Source organism: Cavia porcellus, unplaced genomic scaffold, assembly GCF_034190915.1.
Source record: "Cavia porcellus strain 051 isolate PalLab524CR breed Dunkin Hartley unplaced genomic scaffold, mCavPor4.1 scaffold_16, whole genome shotgun sequence".
Taxonomy (NCBI): domain Eukaryota; kingdom Metazoa; phylum Chordata; class Mammalia; order Rodentia; family Caviidae; genus Cavia; species Cavia porcellus.
In genome coordinates, this window is record NW_026947499.1 from 24,214,784 (window position 1) to 24,234,501 (window position 19,718).

The following is a 19,718-nucleotide window of genomic DNA, read 5'->3' on the forward strand; positions in this document are numbered from 1 at the left end:
CAGCCCCCTTTTTTATTTTTTATTTTGAGACAGGATCTTGCTAAATTGCTAAATTGCCCAGGCTGGGTTTGAATTTGCAATCTGCCTGCTTCAGCCTTCTAGAGTACTGGGACTATAGGCATGCCCATCACGCCCAGCTTTAAAAGCAAATCTATGATGAAAAAAGAAGCAAATGACCATGAACATATTTCTTCCAAAGGTGACACGTCCTCAGGAATCACGTCAGGCAGGCCCTCTAGCAGGGATCCAGAGAAAGACATTTTTTCTCTTGGAAGAGGCTCCATGCAGTAGGACAAAATGTGGAAGACAGTGATATTGATGATTCTGATTCTTGGAGGCTTGGATTGTTGTGTGCCTGTGTCTTTGATTTTAATAAGCAAATTTGTTTGTTTGTTTGGTACTAGTAATTGAATTCTGGACCTCATACTTGCCTGGCAGGAGCTGCACCACTGAGCTAAATCCCCGGCCTATTTTTTTTTAAATAAAACTATATTCCCATCAGTTACAAGATTTTGTGTGGGAAAAAGAATTTATAGTTTCTTGAAATGAAAGTGTAGTGATAGAATTTTAAACTAAATTAAATAAGTTGAATAAATTAATTTTTTTTAATTTTCCAGAGAATACACAGTAGATTATATCCTGTGCTCTCATCAAGTTTTTCTTTTTTTTATTTATTTATTTATTTATTATTTATTTTTGTCTTTTTGAGACAGGGTCTCGTTATGCAGTTCACGCTGGCCTTGAGCTCACTTTGTAAATTAGGCTGGTCTCAAACTTGCAATGATCCTCCTGCCTCAGCCTTCAGAGTTCTGGGATTACACCACCATGGAGTGCACCACCATGCCTGGCTTCAAGTTTTCATTTCTCTCCTTCTTTGAGATGAAAATGAAGACCTGTTTTTAAATGCTTCACTAAAAGCTATACATGTGTCTTGCTGGGACAAACAACTGGATTCACAGAACGTGTGTCTGAGGTCAAACAAAGGAAAATTTGCCAAATACAGTAAGATATCTCCTATTCAACTTTCCAAATTCCAGGTCATCTCTGGACTGGCAACAGCTACCTCTGGGATAGAAAATATCTTGCCTTGAGTCATATCCTCTCTTCTGGTTCCTGGCCCAAATGCATGTCTATTGACGGTATAGGTGGTAGCTGTTGTTTTGTTAAAATTTTGTTTTCATTTTTTATTTGAAGTGAAGTTGAACCTTTGATTTTGGATTGGATTTAGTCCAAGAAGACCTTCACCCTGGCAAACATGCCTGGTCTCCATAGCAGGACAGAGCCAGCTCCCCAGCTGATGATGCCACATGACAAATGGACCACTGTCATGCTTACAGACTAATGGCCCACCCAAGTCTCCATGACAGTAAACTTTCCCTCAGCACACAGCATCTTGTCTACGACCCTTCCTAAAGGAGCAAAATGGTAGGTGTGTTCACAGACTGTTCTTTCTATCACTGGCCCTTGAATCTGCTATAAGTGACTGGCTGGGCCACTATCTTCAGTAGTGCTTCCCCAGCCATTCACAGCACAGATCTCAGAAGAAAACAGCAGTTCCATGCAACTTCAGAGACATATTGGCCTCATTATAGAGTTGTACTCCTGAGGAGAGCTCAGAGTCATAGGTCACTATACCAAAGTCTTCATGCATTGTGAGATGTCTGGCCTTTCTCACCTGCTCAGTTAATTTCTTCAGTGTTCTGTCATGGTCCCCAGCAATGATAGTCAGAATGGATTGTTGATTTTACACAATGGGCCACCATCAGGATCCAGACTGCATGGATGATGGTTCCTCCACAATGGTAGTCACCAAGTAACCTCACCTCTGCCTGGCATGGCCATCAGTGGGAACAGGCTTCCTGTCCTCCCAACATTCTGTAGAGCCACTGGGGGCTAAAGAGAAGGCAAAAGTAGATGTTACACAGAATAGCTTTTGCAGTAGATACAGGATTGTTTTTAGGAAGTGGTGGCAGTCTAATTTTCTTTAAGAAATCTAAATCATGTTCTTCAAGATCATTGTAAATCACAGAAGCATCATTAATACAGTTTTTGTTTTAAATTCAAAATCCTCAGATGTCAACTTTATGATGTATTTCTCTGCAACATGAATGAATCAGTGACACCACATATTTGGTTTATATCTGGTTTATAAGCAAGGATAACTAGCTGAGTGAACTGTTTCTTCTTCTGCCAGCACAGCCACACTGTCACAACTGGACCATGCTTCTGACTTCTGTACAGCAGTAAATGTGAGTTTTAAGTTACTGCAATTGCTTTCTATAACAGAAAAAAATATAATCGTGGCCTCATTGGTCTCTGCCAATAATGGTGAGAGTGGTCCATCGCTGCAGATCTTACTAATAAGCATTCCATTGTTTGATTGTAAGACTATGTAGTCATGATCACATCCAACTTTATTTTCTATGTCTAAATGTGTAAATTTTATAAAGACAATTTTATTCTCTGGTACCATTATTTTCCATGAGCAGTTATGAGAATGATTGTCCTCTTTGGAATAGGGGTATGGACAGTCCACTGAGATTTAAAAATCTATGATTATGTCTTGAGTGATAAAAATCCATCAGTATAAATCAAAACAACACTAAAATTACATCTTGCTCCAGAAAGAATGGCTATCATAAAGAATTCAAAAAAGCAACAAATATTGGTGAGATTGTGGACCTGAAAGAACCCTTTTACATTAGGAATCAAACAATAACAAATGCTTCCAAGGCAATGAGAGAGAAAAAAGGAACATTTCTACATTGTTGGTGGGAATGTAAACTAGAAGAACCACCAAGAAAATCAGTATGGAGATCCCATCAAAAAACTAAAAATATATATCCCCTTTACTCAGCTATATCTCTTTGTGTATCTTCCCAAAAGAGTTAATATTACAATGATACATTCATAGCTATATTTATAGTAGCACAAGTCATAAAACCTAAATTCTGGACATGACCCATCAACAGAAAAATGCCTAGAGAAAATCTGGTTAGTATATACAATGGTAAACTACACCATCATAAAGAAGGATAGACCTGAGTCATTTGTAGGAAAATAGATCCACTTTGAGACCATAATGCTAAGTCAAATAAATCAAAGGCAAAAGACAATATTGCATGATTTCCCTTACATGAAAAACCCAAAATACAAATTATTTAAAGAGTAAAATGAAAGATTATAGGAAACAAGGAAGTAGAATTTGTGGAAATGGGAAGGATATCTGGAGAAAGGGAGAGATGAAAGAGTAGGGAAGGCAGGAAAAATGATTATGATGTGATACCAATTCCCCAACATGTGTACCAATTCCCCAAGATGAATGTATTATATACCACAAACATATACTAATAACACATTTTTAAATGTATTTGCCAACAATTGGAGAATTTTAAAGAAATTCTACCAGACACATATGACCTACCTAAAGTGAGCCAACAAGATACATAAAGTCTAAACAGACCAAAAACAAGCAAGGAGATTGAAGCAGTAATTAAACCTCTAAAAGGTGGGAAAAGCTCAGACCAGGTGAATAATTTAAATTAACAAAAGTAAAGAAAGAATATCACTAAAGGCTGCTCTTGTAATAAACTATAAAATGCAATTCAAATAAATATTTCACTCTTTTCTTTTAAATGAATTTAAAATAAATTGTATAAAATGTGTATGATATATCTTTGACCCATAACATGGAGAATTCAAAAAAGATATAAGTGGGAGTAAAATTTTATTGGACTAAGAAAATGGCTATGGACTGTAAATTAGTAACTATACGGTGACATAATATAACAATAATGCCACGAAAAACAAGTAAGGATATTAGAGTTGAATAAAAGTAGCATTGCTATATCTTACTGGAATTAAACTAGTATAAATCTGAAGTTGATTTTGATAAGGGGTGTATGTGTGTGTGTTTTGATAGATAATGAGTTATATAGGTCTGGACTCAATCTTCTACATGAAGATATTCAGTCTTCCCAGAAGCATTTATTAAAGAGGCTATCTTTTTTTAAAAAAAGATGCTATCTTTCCTTTAGAGTATGTTTTTGGTCCTTTTGTCAAAGATCAAATAGCTAATTTTGCATGAAGTTGTTTTTGCTTTTTCTTATGTTCCATTGACCCAAATGACTGTTCTTGTGCCAATATCACGCTGTTTTAAACACAACAATGTTGTGATATAACTTCAAATCTGGAATTGTGATGTCTCCTGCTTTGCTTTTGTTACTCAGTATTGCTTTTGCTACCCTGGGTCTCCTCTGGTTACATATTATATTGGTTTTGCCTATCTAGGAACACGGAATTCTTTCCTTTTTTTTCTTTATCTTTTTGAGATGGTCTTACTATGTAGTTCAGGCTGGCCTCAAGCTCACTTTGTAGCTCAGGCTGGTCTTGAACTCACAATGATCCTCTTGCCTCAGTCTCTCAAGTGCTGAGATTACAGGTATGTACCACTATTCCTTGTTTATCTTTCCATTTTCTGGTGTCCTCTGCAATTTTTTCAGAGTGATATAATTTTCACTGTAGATGTCTTTCACTTCCTTAGGATAATTTTTATTTCACTTTTCTTGATGCTATCATAAATGGTTTTACTTTGTGTTAGTTACTTTCTTGTTACTGGGACAAAATACCCAACATAAAATGTAAAGTTGGAAAGGTTTATTTAGCTCACAATTTCAGTCCACAGTTAGCCGGTTCCAAGGCAGGGTGGCATGGCACAAGGGCATCACAGAGGAAAAACAATCCATGGAAAATCAGGCAAAAGACAGTGAAGCAGCATGCAGTAGCAGGGAAGCAAAGCTTCCCTTCCCTTTTTAATCCTATAAAACCTTTGGGTGATACCATCACACCCAGGGTGGGCCTTCTCATTATCCACATCTGAGAACTAAGTTAAATCAATCAGTAATCCATAAGTTAAATGCCATAGATAAAAAAAATCAATCAATTAGTAGATTAATACAGTGCAATACACCCTTTTTCCTATTATCACAGATACCTCCAGATCCAGCCAGCTCTGAAAAGCGCCACCTATGAGTGCATGAGACTTGGGGAGGCATTTAGATACAAAATATAACATTCCACCCCTGGGCCCCAAAAGACTCATGCATATCCCTTTATGTAAAAGGTAATTAGTTCATCTCTAAGAGTTACCAAGGTTCTAACAGCTGCAGCATTGCTGAAAAATCCAAAGTTTCCTCTGAGATTTAAGGCAGATTGTTAGCTGAAATCCCGCTATGAATTATTAAAAAATTAAATCCTTCCAGAATACAATGGCACAACATTCCTCTTCCAAAAGGTAAAATAGAGGGATACAAAGGAATGGAACCAAAGCAAGTTCAAAACCCAGCAGGGCAAATGTTAAGACACATAGTTCCATATCCAACATCCAGGTAGATCTGAGGTAAGCTGTGAACTCCAAATGGCTTGAGTGGCTCTGCTTCTGTGACATTGCCACTTACTATGGCCCTCGTCCTTCTTGGGCCACCTTTGCTCACTTCTTGTGACTTTCTTCAGGTGATTCATGTTCTTGGCTTCTCCAATCTTCTGTGATTTCCAAAGCACCTTTGGCTTCAAATTCACAGATTCACACAGTATCCTATCAGGGACACACTGCCTGGGCCTTCAGGCCTCATTCTGAAATCTGGGTGAAGCCTTCCTGATTCCACAATTTTCAATTCTGCATGCACCTAAAACCAGCACTGCATGGATGATGCCAAGGTTTGCCACAAATTAGGGTAGTAGTCAGTCTTATTTGTGTGTGTGTGTGTGTGTGTGTGTGTGTGCTTGTGTGTGTACCAGGGATTGAACTCAGGACAGCGTGCTTGCCAGGCAGGTGCCTGTGCGACTGAGCTAAATCCCCAGCTTCTTCCTTGTTTCTTGGTTGTACGACCCAATTGCCTGGATTGCTGAACACTATGAACCCAATCCCAAGGAAAAACTTCTCCAGGCTACGTCCATTCTGGTTACATGGTACTCTGGGGCTCTCTTCTCAAAGCATAATCTTTTACCTTTGCAATTTCAAGGCTGCAAAGGCTGTAGTCCTAATTCTTGTGATGTCCACAAGCTATATTTTCTATTGTCCTATTCCTTTTCAGCAACCAGGTCCTCCTCTGCTCCATCTTTTCAGGCCATAACTTTACTGGAGCTTTCTTTCTGAGAAAACTGAAAACTTTTTAAATCATTCTGCTGGGGCATTTGGTCCTGATTCTCAAGGCACATCTGACTAAAGCCCTAATAGTAGCCATGCCACTGGCTCCACATTAGATTGCCTTGAACTTTCTTATGCAAGATTAGTCTATTATCCTTAATTTCAAAGGCAAAGTCTCTGAACATGAGCAATAGGCAGACAAATTTTTGATCAGAGAATAACACACACGATCTGGAGTCTAACTGCCAATGGAGTTTTCTTCCTAACTGAAACTTCTGCAGCCTGATCTCTCCCAGTTGCATAACAGTCAGTCAACATTCTGGTCTTCTGAGCTCTGACCAGAATCTCCCATCAAACTCAGTTCACAGTATTCGAGGGCTGCTTCTTTAGCCAACATCTCCAAACCTTCCCAAACTCCTTGCATAAACCATTTCCATAGGCTTCTGAACTACATGTCCAGGCAGTATCACATCAATGACCCCACTACTCTGATGCCAAAATTTATTTACTTTTCTCACTATTGGGACAAAATACACAACACCCACAAGATAAAGGAAGAAGGTTTATTTCACAGTCTGTAGAAGTTTCAGTCCATAGTCAGTTGGCTCTGAGACAAAGCAGCATGGTAGAGGTGAATCAGAGAGGAGAAACAGTTGATGATGTGGGAGGCAGAAGGCAGCAAATTAGGGAAACAACAAGCAACAAGCCTCCCTTTTCCTTTTATTCCATCTAGGATATCAGAATTTTGGGTGGTTCCACTGCTGGGCTTTCCCATTATCCACACCCAGAACATTAATTTGGTACCACATACCCTTAATCCCTGTATCACAAATCTAAATCCCACCATTCTGAAAAGCTCCACCTATGAGGGCATGTGGCTTTGGGGGACATTTAGATGCAAGCCATAACAGTATTATTTTTCTAACTTATTTCTCATTGAGTTCATTATTAGTGCATAGAAACACTAGATTTTAAAGGGTTTTTTAATACTGCTATATTGTTGGATTTAGTTATTAATTTCAGGAGTATTTTGGTGAAATTTTTTAGGTCTTGTAAGTAGAAGATCATATCACCCACAAATAATGATACTTTGACTTCAATCTTTCCTATACATTTCTTTTTCTTGCCTTATTGCTCTGGCGAATGTTTCTAGGACTATATTAAACAGGAGTGATGATAATGGAATCTTTGTTTTGTTTCTTATTTTGGAGAGAAGGCTTTCAGTTTTTCCCCATTTTAATACAATGTTGACAGTAAGTTTGTCATTGATGGTTTTATCAGATTGTGAGAAGTTCCTCTATTCCTATCTTCTTTAGAGTTTTTATCATAAATAGATGGATTTTGTCAAATGCTTTTGCTATGTTTATGGAGATGATCATGTGAATTTTGTCTTTGTGTCTGTTTATGTAATGAATTAAATTTGTTAATTTACATATATTGAACCTTCCTTCTTGGTCATGGTGTATGATCTTTTTGACAATTTGTTGCATCCTATTTGCTAGTATCTTGCTGAGGATTTTAGCATCTGTGTTCATTAAAGAGATTGATCTATAGTATGTTCTCTCTCTTTCTCTCTTGGTTGGACCCTTGTTTGGTTTTGGGATCAGAGTAATGTTGGCTTCCAAGAATAATTATGGGATTTATCACTTTCATGAAAGAGTCTGAGGATTATTGGTGATAGATCTTTCCTGAAATTGTTGTGGAACTCAGGTGTGAATACATCAGGTCTTGGGCTTTTCTTAGCTGGTAGGGTTTTTATTATTTTATTACTGCTTTAAATTAATTGTCTATTATTAGTTCCATTTGGGTAATTCATAGCATCTGGAAATTTCTCCATTTCTTCTGAGTTACCAATTTTATAGATTTGTGAAATAATTCCTAATAATTTTTTGGACTTTTTGCAGTGACCATTGTAACTCAATCTTTTTCACTTCTAATTGCATCCATTTGTGTCTTCTCTTTCCTTTTTAAGAGGTAAGATTGTTTAAGGGTTTGACTATTTTGTTTATTCTTTAAAAACAAAAATAAAAAATAACTCAGCTTTTTGATTCATTATATTGTTTTTTAGTCTCCACTTTATTGAGTTCTGCTCTGATCTTTATAATTTCCTTCCCTATACAAGCTCTGGATTTGAATTATTTTTCTAGAACATTAAGGTATATCATTAGGCATTTATTTGAGCTTGTCCTATTTTTCTGATGTGGACATTTACAGCTATACGTTTCCCTTACAGGAAAGTTTTTACTGTGCTCCATAAGTGCTGGTATACTGCACTAACATTATCATGTACTTCAAGGAGTTTTTTTTTATTTCTTCCTTAACTTCTTCTGTAGCCCACTGACTATTCAAGAGTATGTTTTTTAATTTCCCTGTTTCTGTGATTTCTAGTTTCATTGCAGTGACCTGACAATATATATAGTAAAATTTTGATTATTTTCCATTATTTAAGCATGCTTTGTTAGTTAGCTAGCATGTGGTCTGTTTTGGAGAAAGTATCATATGGTACTGAGGAAAGTGTGTATTCTGTTATTGTGAAGTGAAACTCTGTAAGTAAACATTAAGTTCCTTTGTTCAAAGGTTTGATTCAGTTCTGATATTTGTTTATTTTTTGTTCAGTTGATCTATTTGTGATAATGGATGTTGAGGTTCCACACTATAACTGTATTGATGTTTGTCTGATCTTTTATATTCATTAGTATATGTTTTATGAATTTGGGGACATTGTGGTTTGTTTGCATATATGTTTATAACTGTTATCTCTTCCAGTTGAATACTTTTGTTAGCCAGTATTACAGTCCTTCTTTGCCTTTTGTTTATTGGGTGGGGTACCAGGAATCAAACTCAAGACCTCATGCTTGCCAAGCAGGCACTGTGCTGCTGAGCTATATCCCTGGCCCTGTTTTGGTTTTGGTATGCATATCAGGCTGGCCTTGAACTCTAATGAGCTCAAGCCTGGCTTTCAAATCATGGCAATCCTCTTGCCCCATCCTCTCAAATGCTGGGATTGTAGGCATGTACCACCATGCATGGCTCTTTTTTGCCTCTTTTAATCAGCTTTAGCTTATTTGTCTGAAAATAGAATAGCTATCCTGTTTGTTGTAGGGGCCATATTGCCTGGACTATTGCTTTCCATCCTTTGATTTTTAGGCTATAAATTTCTTTTTGTTACACATGCTTCTTGTATAGAACATATTATTGGATTTTCTTTCTTGATCCATTCTTCTGTGTCTTTTGACTGGTAAATTGAGACCATTCACACTGATAGTTATAATTGCTAAGTATTGATTTATTCCATTGTATTACTTATCTGTTACTGTTTTGTTTTGTTTCCCTTCTACTTAATTGTTTGGCCTACCTGATGCATTCATTCTATTGGACATTTTGAAATTATTAGATTAATTGTCAATTTCTAGGATATCCTTGAGAATTTTTTAGAGTGTTGGTTAAATAGTCATGAGTTTCTTTAGGTGTTCTTTTTCATGGGAATATCTTATTTCTTCATCAACTTTGAAATATAATTTTATAGAATATATCAGTCTGAGTTGGAAATTATATTCTTTTAGGGTTTGAAATACTTCTTTCCAAATTCTTCTTCCCTTTAAGGTTTGTGCTAGCAAGTCTGTCACAACTCTGATGGGTTTTGCTTTACAGGTGACTTGCTATTTCTAACAACTTTTAAAATTCTGTTCTTGTACCATCTTTCACAGTATCATCCAAAAAAAAAAAAATGAAGTACCTATGAATCAATCTAACAAAGCATGTGAAAGATCTCTATTTGAAAACTACAGTACTCTGAAAAAGGAGATTGAAGAAGATATTAAAAATGGAAAGACATTCCTTGCTCCTGGGTAAGAAGAACCAATATAGTGAAAATGGCCATCCTCTCAACAGGTATAAATGTGTTATACAGATTTAATGCAATTCTGATCAAAATTCCAACAGCATATCTCAAATAATTAGAGAAAACAATCCTAAAATTCATTTCAAACCAGAAGAGACATAGAATAACAAAGGCAATTCTGGGCAACAAAGGCAAGGCAGGGGACATCCCAGTCCCTGACCTGAAATTATACTATGAAGCTACTGTGATAAAAACAGCATGGTACTGGCAAAAAAAAAAAAGACTCAATGGTCAATGGAATAGATTAGAAGATACAGAAAGAACTCTAGACATGCTGAATCACCTTATCTTTAACAAAAGTGCCAAATATATTCACTGGAAGAAAGATAGTTTCTTTAATAAATGCCTTGGAAAAACTAGCTTTGCATATGCCAAAGATTAAAATTGGACCCATATCCTTCACCATACACTAAGCTAAATTCAAAATGGATCAAAGATCTAAATATTAAAACAGAAACATTAAATCTGCTGGAAGATAGAATAGATAAAATTCTTGAAGACATTGATGGAGGAAAAAGACTCTATGAATAAAATTCTGACCGCATAAGAAGTATCACAAAGAATCAACAACTGGGATCTCATGTTATCAAAAAGCTTTTCCCTCATCAAGAGAAACCACTAACAGAGTGAAGAGACAACCCAAAAAGTGGGAAAAAAATGTTTGCCAGTTGTTCCTCAGATAAAAGATTATTATCAAGAACATATAAATAACTCAAAAAAATCAGACCTCCCAAATTTAAAGACTCTATCCAAAAATGGTCATCTGAGATGAATACATACTTCTCAGATGAAGAAACACAAATTGCAAAGAAATATATAAAAAAATATTCAGTATCACTGGTCATTCAAAAGATGCAATTAAAACAACACTGAGACTCCCTTTTATTCCAGAAAGAATGGCTATCATCAAGAAATCAATGAATAACAAATGCTGGAGGGGCTGTGCAGAAAAAGGAACGCTTCTCCACTGTTGGTGGGAGTGTAGATGGTGCAACCACTCTAGAAATCAGTGTGGAGATCCTCAAAAAATGAGGATTAGAGTTCTAATTTGACCTATCTATTCCTCTTCTGAGTACCTCCCCAAAAGAATTAAAAACATCATACCACAGCAATATATGTACACCTATGTTTATATCAGCACAATTTGTAATAGATTTTGTAAACAACTCAAATAGTCATCAACTGAGGAATGGATAAAAAGGATATGGGCTTTTTATACAATGGAGTATTACTCAGCTATAACCAAGGGTAAACTGGAGATGTTTATAGGTAAATGGATTCAACTTGAGACCAAATTCATAAGTGAAATAAATCAGACTTATATGCATTAACATTATATTGTCTCCCTAGTGTGAGAAGCTGAAATTGTAATTAAGATCTAAAATGAACAATAAATATTATAAATGGGAAAAAACTGCTCAAAAGGAAAGAGAAACTGGGAGGGGGGAAAGGAGAAAAGGAAGAGAAAAACAAAACTATATACACATATATATACATATATATATGCACATACACACATATACAAGATAATTTAATTATACTACTAATATATTTTAATTAACTGAAAAGAAAGGTTTGTTCTAATATTGTTTGGACAATTAAATGCATATATCTTGTACTCTGGGTAACTAATTTAAAGATAAGAATACACAATGTATTAATCATTGTTACTCTCCTATTATCTTGTTTTGAAATTTTGGGGGTTTTTTTCTCTCTAAATTAAAATTTAAAAAAAGATTCTGTTCTTGTATGTGTTGAACTTCTGATATTTTAACTATGCTGTGGTATGGAATATCTTTTCTTCTGATCATAGCTATTTAGGGTTCTACATACATCACTTACCTGTATGTTTTTTTTTTTTTTTTTTGAGACAGGATCTGGCTGTGTAGTTTAGGGTGGCCTTGAACTAGCTATATAGTCCAGGCTGATATGGCACTTTTAGGAATCCTCCTGCCTTAGCCTCTCATGTGCAAGGATTACAAGCATGTACCACTATGCCCAGCTAAACTCTTTTTTCCACATCTGGAAAGCTTTTTTTCCTATTAGTTTTATAAGAAAGTTTTTTATTCCCCTCTGGTTATCTTGTAAATTTTCATCAATTCCAATTACTCTATTAATCTTTCAGTCATTTAACAGCTATTTGATTCATTTTTCATGTTCTTTTGTTGATTTTAGGCTATCTCTCATTAACTGATCACCAACCACAGCCCCATCTTCTAGCTCTTACACTCTCCTCACATTGGTTGCTTCTGCTGCCCATACTTTCAGTTATTGTTTTTAATTTCCTGTATTTGGAACTTTTTGTGGAATTTCCATTCTTTTGTATGCTTAGCATTTGTTTTGCATCTTTCTTTAACTTCACAAGATTTTTATTAGTGTCTTAGCTAGACTCACTGATTATCCATTTCAACTGAGTCATTAACTATTTAATTATATCTTCTTTGAATTTGGTAAGCACCTTACTGAACTGTTTTGTCACCTCCATCTATACCCTTTCAGATATTTCTGCTGTGGGGCATATAGCTTTCCTCCACTTTGATGTTTCTTGGATTGAGTTTGGGGGAGCTGAGAGTTTGTAGATGCATTTTATTACTTGTTTTCTATGGTAGAGTTTGTAGCTTGTTTGGCCCAATGCCCAGTTCTCTGGGAATGGGCCACAGTATTATTTATGACCCACGCAATCCAGATATTGGCATAAAGAGAAAACCAATTAACAACAACTATGTCACCTTGGCTATAGTAGTAAAATTAATGTTAATGATAGCATTAAATATAAACTGAATAATGACAAACCCTAAGAACCTCTCATGAACTGCCCTTAACTGAAGCAAAGAGTTCTATGATTTTGATATAGACACTTAGGCAACTCAAATATTGACCTATACTAAACCAGACCTCTAGCTTCTGCTGGATGTAGTCAGTAGTATAAAAACTCAAGCAGACAACTTGACTAAATGCCATCACCTTCGACTGATCCCCTCTGAAGGTCACACTCACCAAACCTGGCCTCCCATGATTTTCTAAGCCTGAACTTAAGTTTCTCAGGGAATCTCAGATGATATGTCTAGCTCTCACCCTGTTCAAGATTGTTTCTCACTCAGTCTCTGCAGTACGGTAACACTTCAGTCCTGGAGTAAAACTCTCCTCCAGGGTGTTTGTCTCATTCTTGATCAGGTCAATCGTTTGGTTGTTACCTCTGGAACCCTGTGCTAAGGAGAACCAAGGTACAGAACTAGCTAGGATTTGGTGGTTTGACTTGTCTCCTCCTCTTTTGTGCAGGGTGTGCAAGGTGACCAGTGGCAGCAGGACTGTTGTATAGTTATTGTTCTTATTGTAATTTTTGTAGATATTTTATATCATGTTAAAAGAGTTTGTTTTCCTAAGTTTGTCAAGATTTTTACTTTTTAATCAGAGTATTGGATTTGTCAAATATTTTTGTGCTTCTTTTGAGATGACCGTGTAATTTTTGTTTTTATTACTTTTATATAGTGTATTATCTTTATTGATTCTTATATAATAAACTAATCTTGTGTTGTTGGGATAAATCCTACCTGGTGACGGTGGTGGGGAGGTTGCTACTGTATTTTTATAAATATTTACAAAGACATTTATTACAAATAATTGGTTCATGTAATTATGCAGGGTAGCAAGTTTAAAATCTGCATCATAAGTTTGCAGCCTCTAGACACAGAACATCCAATAGCACAGTTCCTTGTAGGCCAACAGGCTAGTGATTCAGGAAAGCTAATGATACCAATAAAGTCGGAAGAGAATCTGCTAGAGAATTCTTTTTTGTTCAGGCAAGCCAGATATTTTTTGTCCTTTTCAGCTCTTTAACCACCGACATTATAGAGTGTTGGTTTTACTTTACTCAAAACAATCTACTTTACATAAAGTTCATTGATTTAAATGATAATAACACCCTCCATGTCAACATGTAAAGTTAATCATCTCAAGAAGGATGCAGGATTGAAAGTATAAGGATACCTGTATACTCATGTTTATTATGGCCTAATTCATAATAGCTAAGGTACAGAAATAGCTTGGAAGCCCATCAAAAGGTCAAGGGGTAAGGAAAATGTGTTATATATGTTTTTAACTCTTAATTCAGCCATAAAGAACAAAATCACATCATTCATATGAAAACTGATGGAACTGAAGATCATGTTAAGTGAAATAAGACACACACATAAAGTGTAATATACCCCCAGTGCCCTCCCCCAAAAGTGAAATATCATGTTTTCTGTTAGATGGAGACAGAGAGACAGAGAGAGAGGATGATGTGAAAAATAGAAGGGATAATGTGAAATAGAAGAGAACCTATCAGAGAAGAAGGGATCAGGGGACAGGGAAGGAAGACAAAGGGAGTGGCAGGATAAAAATGAACAAAGTACATCACATGCATGTACAAATATGCCATGAGATACTGTTCTGCATAACTAATATGCGCTAATAATTTTCAAAAACAAGGTCCTAAGACAAAAAATCAGTACACAAAATTCAATTGCATTTTATATGCTTGCAATAAACTAAAAATTAAATTTTAAAAATTCCAGGGGCTGGGGATTTAGCTCAGCGGCATAAACACCTGCCTTGCAAGCAGGCGGTCGTGAGTTCGATCCCCGGTACCGATAAAAATGAAAAAGACAAAAAAAAAAATTCCATTCATAAGGGTCAAAATAGCAATAAATTTAACAAAGTACAAAACTTACACTCTAAAAACCATAAGATATTTCTGAAACAAATTAAAGAAAATTCATATAAACAAACAGAAAGGGAGAAAATATTTGCAAATCACATATCTGAAAAAGAATCATCCTCAGAATATATAAAAAACACATGCCACAAAAATGAAAGGACAAATAACCCAGTTTAAAAATGATAAAGGAATTTAAATTAGTAATTCTCTAAGAAAAATATATAGATGGACAACAGACACATGGAAAGATGCTTAACTTTGTTAGTCTTAAGTGGATAAAGTCAAAACCACAATGAGATGTCATTTGCTTCAGATCTGGATTCAAAAAGTGAGACAATACCACATGTTGGTAAGATGTGAAGAACTTGGAACTTTCACACACTGATGTTAGGAATGTAAAATGATGTGGCCACTTTGGAAGGCAATTTTGGAGTTTCTCAAATGATTAAATGTAGAGTTACCACGAGCATTTTATCTCTGTATATTTGTATTTGTTACGTTTGTACCATGACTCAAGCATGAAAGACGTCAATATAAATGTGTGGATTGAATAAATGCTGATAATTTAAGGTTATTAGATGTGTGGGGGGGGGCTTACAGGGTATTGAAACTAAGGTCTTTCTACTGAGCTACATTCCAAGCAATTTTTATTTATTTTATAAGTCCCTCAGGCTGGAGTCAAACTAGCAATCCCCTTGCCTCAGTGCTAGAATAACAGACTTGCACTGCCATGCCTAACTTAGATGATTTATTTTAAAGTTTCTTCATAATAAGCCCCATATAGCCTTGTTTAAATGTAAAAAATAGTGCTCTCAACTTATCTGTTTGTTCGGAATTTGTTTATCAAAATAGGAAAATTAATCATGCAGGAAGAACCATACTTAATAGAAGTAGGGGCTCCATCAAGTATACATTCCTGTTTTTAACTTTTTTTTTTTACCACCTGAAATATTAGTCTTTTGAAACCTTATCTCTCAATTTTTGAGATACTAAATATAAACAATAAGATAATTAATTTCTTATCATGTCTAAATTTCTTATAAGCATAATCTCATTATGTACCAATATAAAATTTAGCTTCTGATGGAAAACTAGCAGTATACATGATTGTATTAGAAAATTCAGTGAACTGAATCTAATTTTAGACAAGTAAAATTATAATTTTTAAATGTATAATTCAGTAAATCTCAAAGTTATTTTAAAAGAAAATATAAATTTACATAGAACCTAGTATTTTACTGGCTTTATTACAGTGATAACATTATATTATTATAGAAATCATTCTTTAAACAAACAGAATATTCTCAGCTTTTAAAACAAAATATTTCCTCTAATGCCAGCAATTAATAACAGTAATAAACCCAAGTGTTCCTACTTTAGATTACTCATTATGATCAAACTATCTTCTTCTCTAACATACTGTTCGTCAGTAATGCATTTTTTATGTCAATGAAACATAAATAGATCATCGGTGTGACTTAGCATTCACAGCAGGAAAGAAACAATTCTGTAATATGTTATAGAATGATTCATAAAAAAAGAAAAGACTCATTCATGAAAAAAAGACTGATGGCAAAAAGTTAACTAACTCATTCCTCTTTGCATGGTCAACAGAGGATAACAATTATATTCTGCAATGCAAAACAAAAGTAAATTAAAATTTTTTTCTATTTAACAAAAAAGAAGTTTCATGGAAAGGACTGTTGGCTTATAATGAAGAGAGAATAATGTATGGCTTTTAAGGCTGAGTATTTTCTGGAGCTAATGTGCCTCCTCCAATGTTTTTGGTAATCAACTGCATTTCCAAGAATCTGAGATATTTTTGCCAACACTACATTGTATCAAACAAGGCATATATGCTTTAGGAGCTATGATGCTATGAAAATCAGGCTATTTGGGGGCTGGGGATTTAGCTCAGCGGCATAAGCACCTGCCTTGCAAGCAGGCGGTCGTGAGTTCGATCCTTGGTACCGATAAAAATGAAAAAGACAAAAAAATTTAAAAAAAAAAAAAAGAAAATCAGGCTATTCCTCAGGAAAAAAAGTAAAACTTCAGTTTTGAACTTAGTGGGAGAAAATAAACTCTGAATGAAAAAGCTCTCGTTTTAATCTACTGACAGAAATATAAAGCAATTGTAAGGAATTCTGAAAAGACCTTTCTAATACACATTTCAACCATGCCATTTTGGCATGATAGTAGTAGAACTGTAATTTCTTTTTTAAAATTTTATTTAAAGAAAGACAAAACAACAGGAAATGGGTAGAAATAGTATATACTTTCAAAGAAAAAAACAGTAATAAATCACTAGTTGATGTTTACATATTGTCCTCTTACAAACAATTGTTCAAGATACAAAAGTGGAACATAGAGATGAGAATTCAAACAGGGAAACTGCAAACAGTTCTTTTCAACTATCTAATAAAATCTTAGTAATATGGTTATCAATCCTATACATTTAAACATACACACATTTATCCATATCTTCATTAATGCTGAGATTAAACAAACCAAAGCAGACCAAAATCACTCTGAACAAAGAATAATAGTATTGCTGGATTTCACATCATGACACTCCAGAATCAGCTTTGGGTCCTATAGTGCCTTTTATTCCTTCACCAGTATTTCATCATGTGTCATAAGATCAGTTCTCGTAAACTGTTTATAGGTTTTATGCAAGTATGAGTCTTTACATGTATTTCTATCCTTTCTATATCAGAGGGAGGAACAGAACAAAGCAGAACAGAACAAAACATATTCCTATAGACACACAAAACTAAAAAGACACATAAAACTGCTGTACAAGGAGTTCTACCATGGTTATTGAGTTGTCTCTTGTTATCATCAATAGAATTGGCTATATCATCAGATAAAGTATAATTGCATATATCAGTACATAACCATATTAATAGAAATACAACTTTGTAGGTAGTTTAGAACTACAAAAACAGGTAGTAATCAAACCAGAATGGGTATCATAGTGAATCACTGTCATTTTCAGTATAGTTGTCTATACTCTCTGACTTGATACTATCAACCTTAACAATTTTGAATAAAATTTTGAATAAAAACAAACAGCAATCAAGCAAATCAGATTTAACTAAGATTAGTCATGATACAACAGTATGAGTCATACAAGGATCCAGATTAAGTTAATAGGAAATTAAAGATAATTGCTGTGCTATATCCTGATATTTTTGGGATAGCTGTCTGTGCCCTCAGAACTGGGACAAAATAAGTTCTATCTAAGCAGAGTGATGTGAGTAATATGGGTTTTAATTCCTGACATACTATTAGCAATATCTTGTGCTGTCTTTTTTTAAAGACTATTCTTCTCCTTTCACTCCCCCAGGATGTACTGTGCATTTTTGGGTCTCCCCAACATCCTCAGTTTTATATTGGAAGGGCAACCTGCTATTTACTTAAGTGTTTCCGAATTTTCTCACCCCTAGACTTGATCTCTAGTTGTATTTCTTTATCTATTAAAGCCTGTCTTTCTAACCTATCCATAAATACTGGTACAGTTGCCCCTATTACTCTCTGGTTCCCTATTACATAGAGTTCTGTTTTCTCATATTTCATATTTGGTCCATATACCCTACTTCAGGTTAATTATACTTCCTATTAAGAGCATCTTGGTGGACCATACCTCTTGATCCACTCAGCCTGCGATTCTCTTTTTTCCCTTAATTTAGTGTATCTAGGCCATCTATATTAGAAATTATATCCAACCTTCTCTGCCTCATTTCTGTTGTTCTCTTCTTCCCTCATTAGTTGTCTGTTTGTCTTCTTCATTTCACTTTTTGCACCATTCATTGGGGACTCTCAGCCACAGTTTCTGGAATCCTGGTGCTTTTTTCTCTCTTTAGAGTGTCCTGTAGTATTCTCTGTAGAGTTGGATTGGTGGCTGTGAATTCACCCAGTTCCTCTTTATCTTGGAAGCATCTTGTTTCTCCATTAACTTCTAGGCACAGTTTTTCAGGGTACATCAATCTGGGCTGAAGGTTATTTTCTTTCAGGACTTGGAATACTTCGCTTCACGCTCTTCTCGATTTGACAGTTTGTGCCAAGAAGTCTGCCATAATTCAAATGGGCTTTCCCTTGTAAGTAATCTGTTTCTTGTCGCTGACAGCTTTTAATATTCTGTTCTTATACTGGATTTCTGGGCTCTTGATTATTATATGCCTGTAGCTCTGTTTTGGTTGTAGGTGGCTGGAGTTCTGTATGCCTCATATATCAGAATATCATTTCCTTTTCCTATGTTTGGGAAGTTTTCCTTAATTATTTCTGTAAATAGCCTTTGTAGTTCCTTTGTTTGTATCCCTGCTTCTTCATTCACGTTCTTTATTCTTAAGTTATAGATCCTTTTGTCATCTTCTAGCCTTTGTATTGTTACTGCTTGTTTCCTTGTTATTTTTAAGAAATTTTTCCTTTCATGATCCCACATTGTAAACCTGTCCTCCAGTTTGGATAATCTATCCTTAGTTTCTATCAAGCAGTTTTGCCAGCTTTCCATGGAGTTTTTAATTTCCTGGTAATCTTTTTGAATCTGCTTCATGTATTCTATGTTTTCTCTATTTTCTTCATCGAACAGTTCTCCCCTTTTTTTGTGTTCCTCCATTCTTCCTTTTTTTCTTGAGAGGTGCTTAGCATTTCTTTTATTATCCTATTTATATCTTGCTTTACTTGGTTAAATACTTCACTTTTGAACTCATCTATGAGGTCCCAAAGCTATCACTTTATGTCCACTGGTGCTGTGTCTGATATTTCATGTTTGCCATCCTCAATCTCCTTTGCATTTACCTTTCCTGGATAAATTTTTTCCAGGTTGGGGGCTAGGGACCCTTTCTTGTTGCTTTCTCTTCTCATATTTTTTTGTTCCTTCCATACAGGTATATATAGGAGGCCCCAGTTTTTTTCTTTGTTGGTTGCAGTTCTGAAATGCACTGACTAGGTGCTCCCACCCACTGCAGTGT

The 19,718-nt window shown here is 35.3% G+C and overlaps 1 protein-coding gene across 4 annotated transcripts in view; it reads right to left on the reverse strand.

Moving 5' to 3' along the window:
- Positions 1-19,718, reverse strand: part of Hormad2 (HORMA domain containing 2) — a 135,508-nt gene that overhangs the window by 59,534 nt on the left and 56,256 nt on the right. For 2 of the 4 annotated variants that reach the window (XM_063225966.1, XM_013141643.3), the window contains one exon: positions 1,676-1,893. The exons of 1 other annotated variant lie outside the window; for it this stretch is intronic. In XM_063225966.1, the coding sequence (XP_063082036.1) occupies positions 1,807-1,893 (87 nt within the window). In that variant the 3' untranslated portion in view covers positions 1,676-1,806. Of the gene's footprint in view, positions 1-640; positions 1,894-19,718 lie in introns of those variants that run through there. One more of the 4 variants, XM_063225965.1, reaches the window with a different exon arrangement.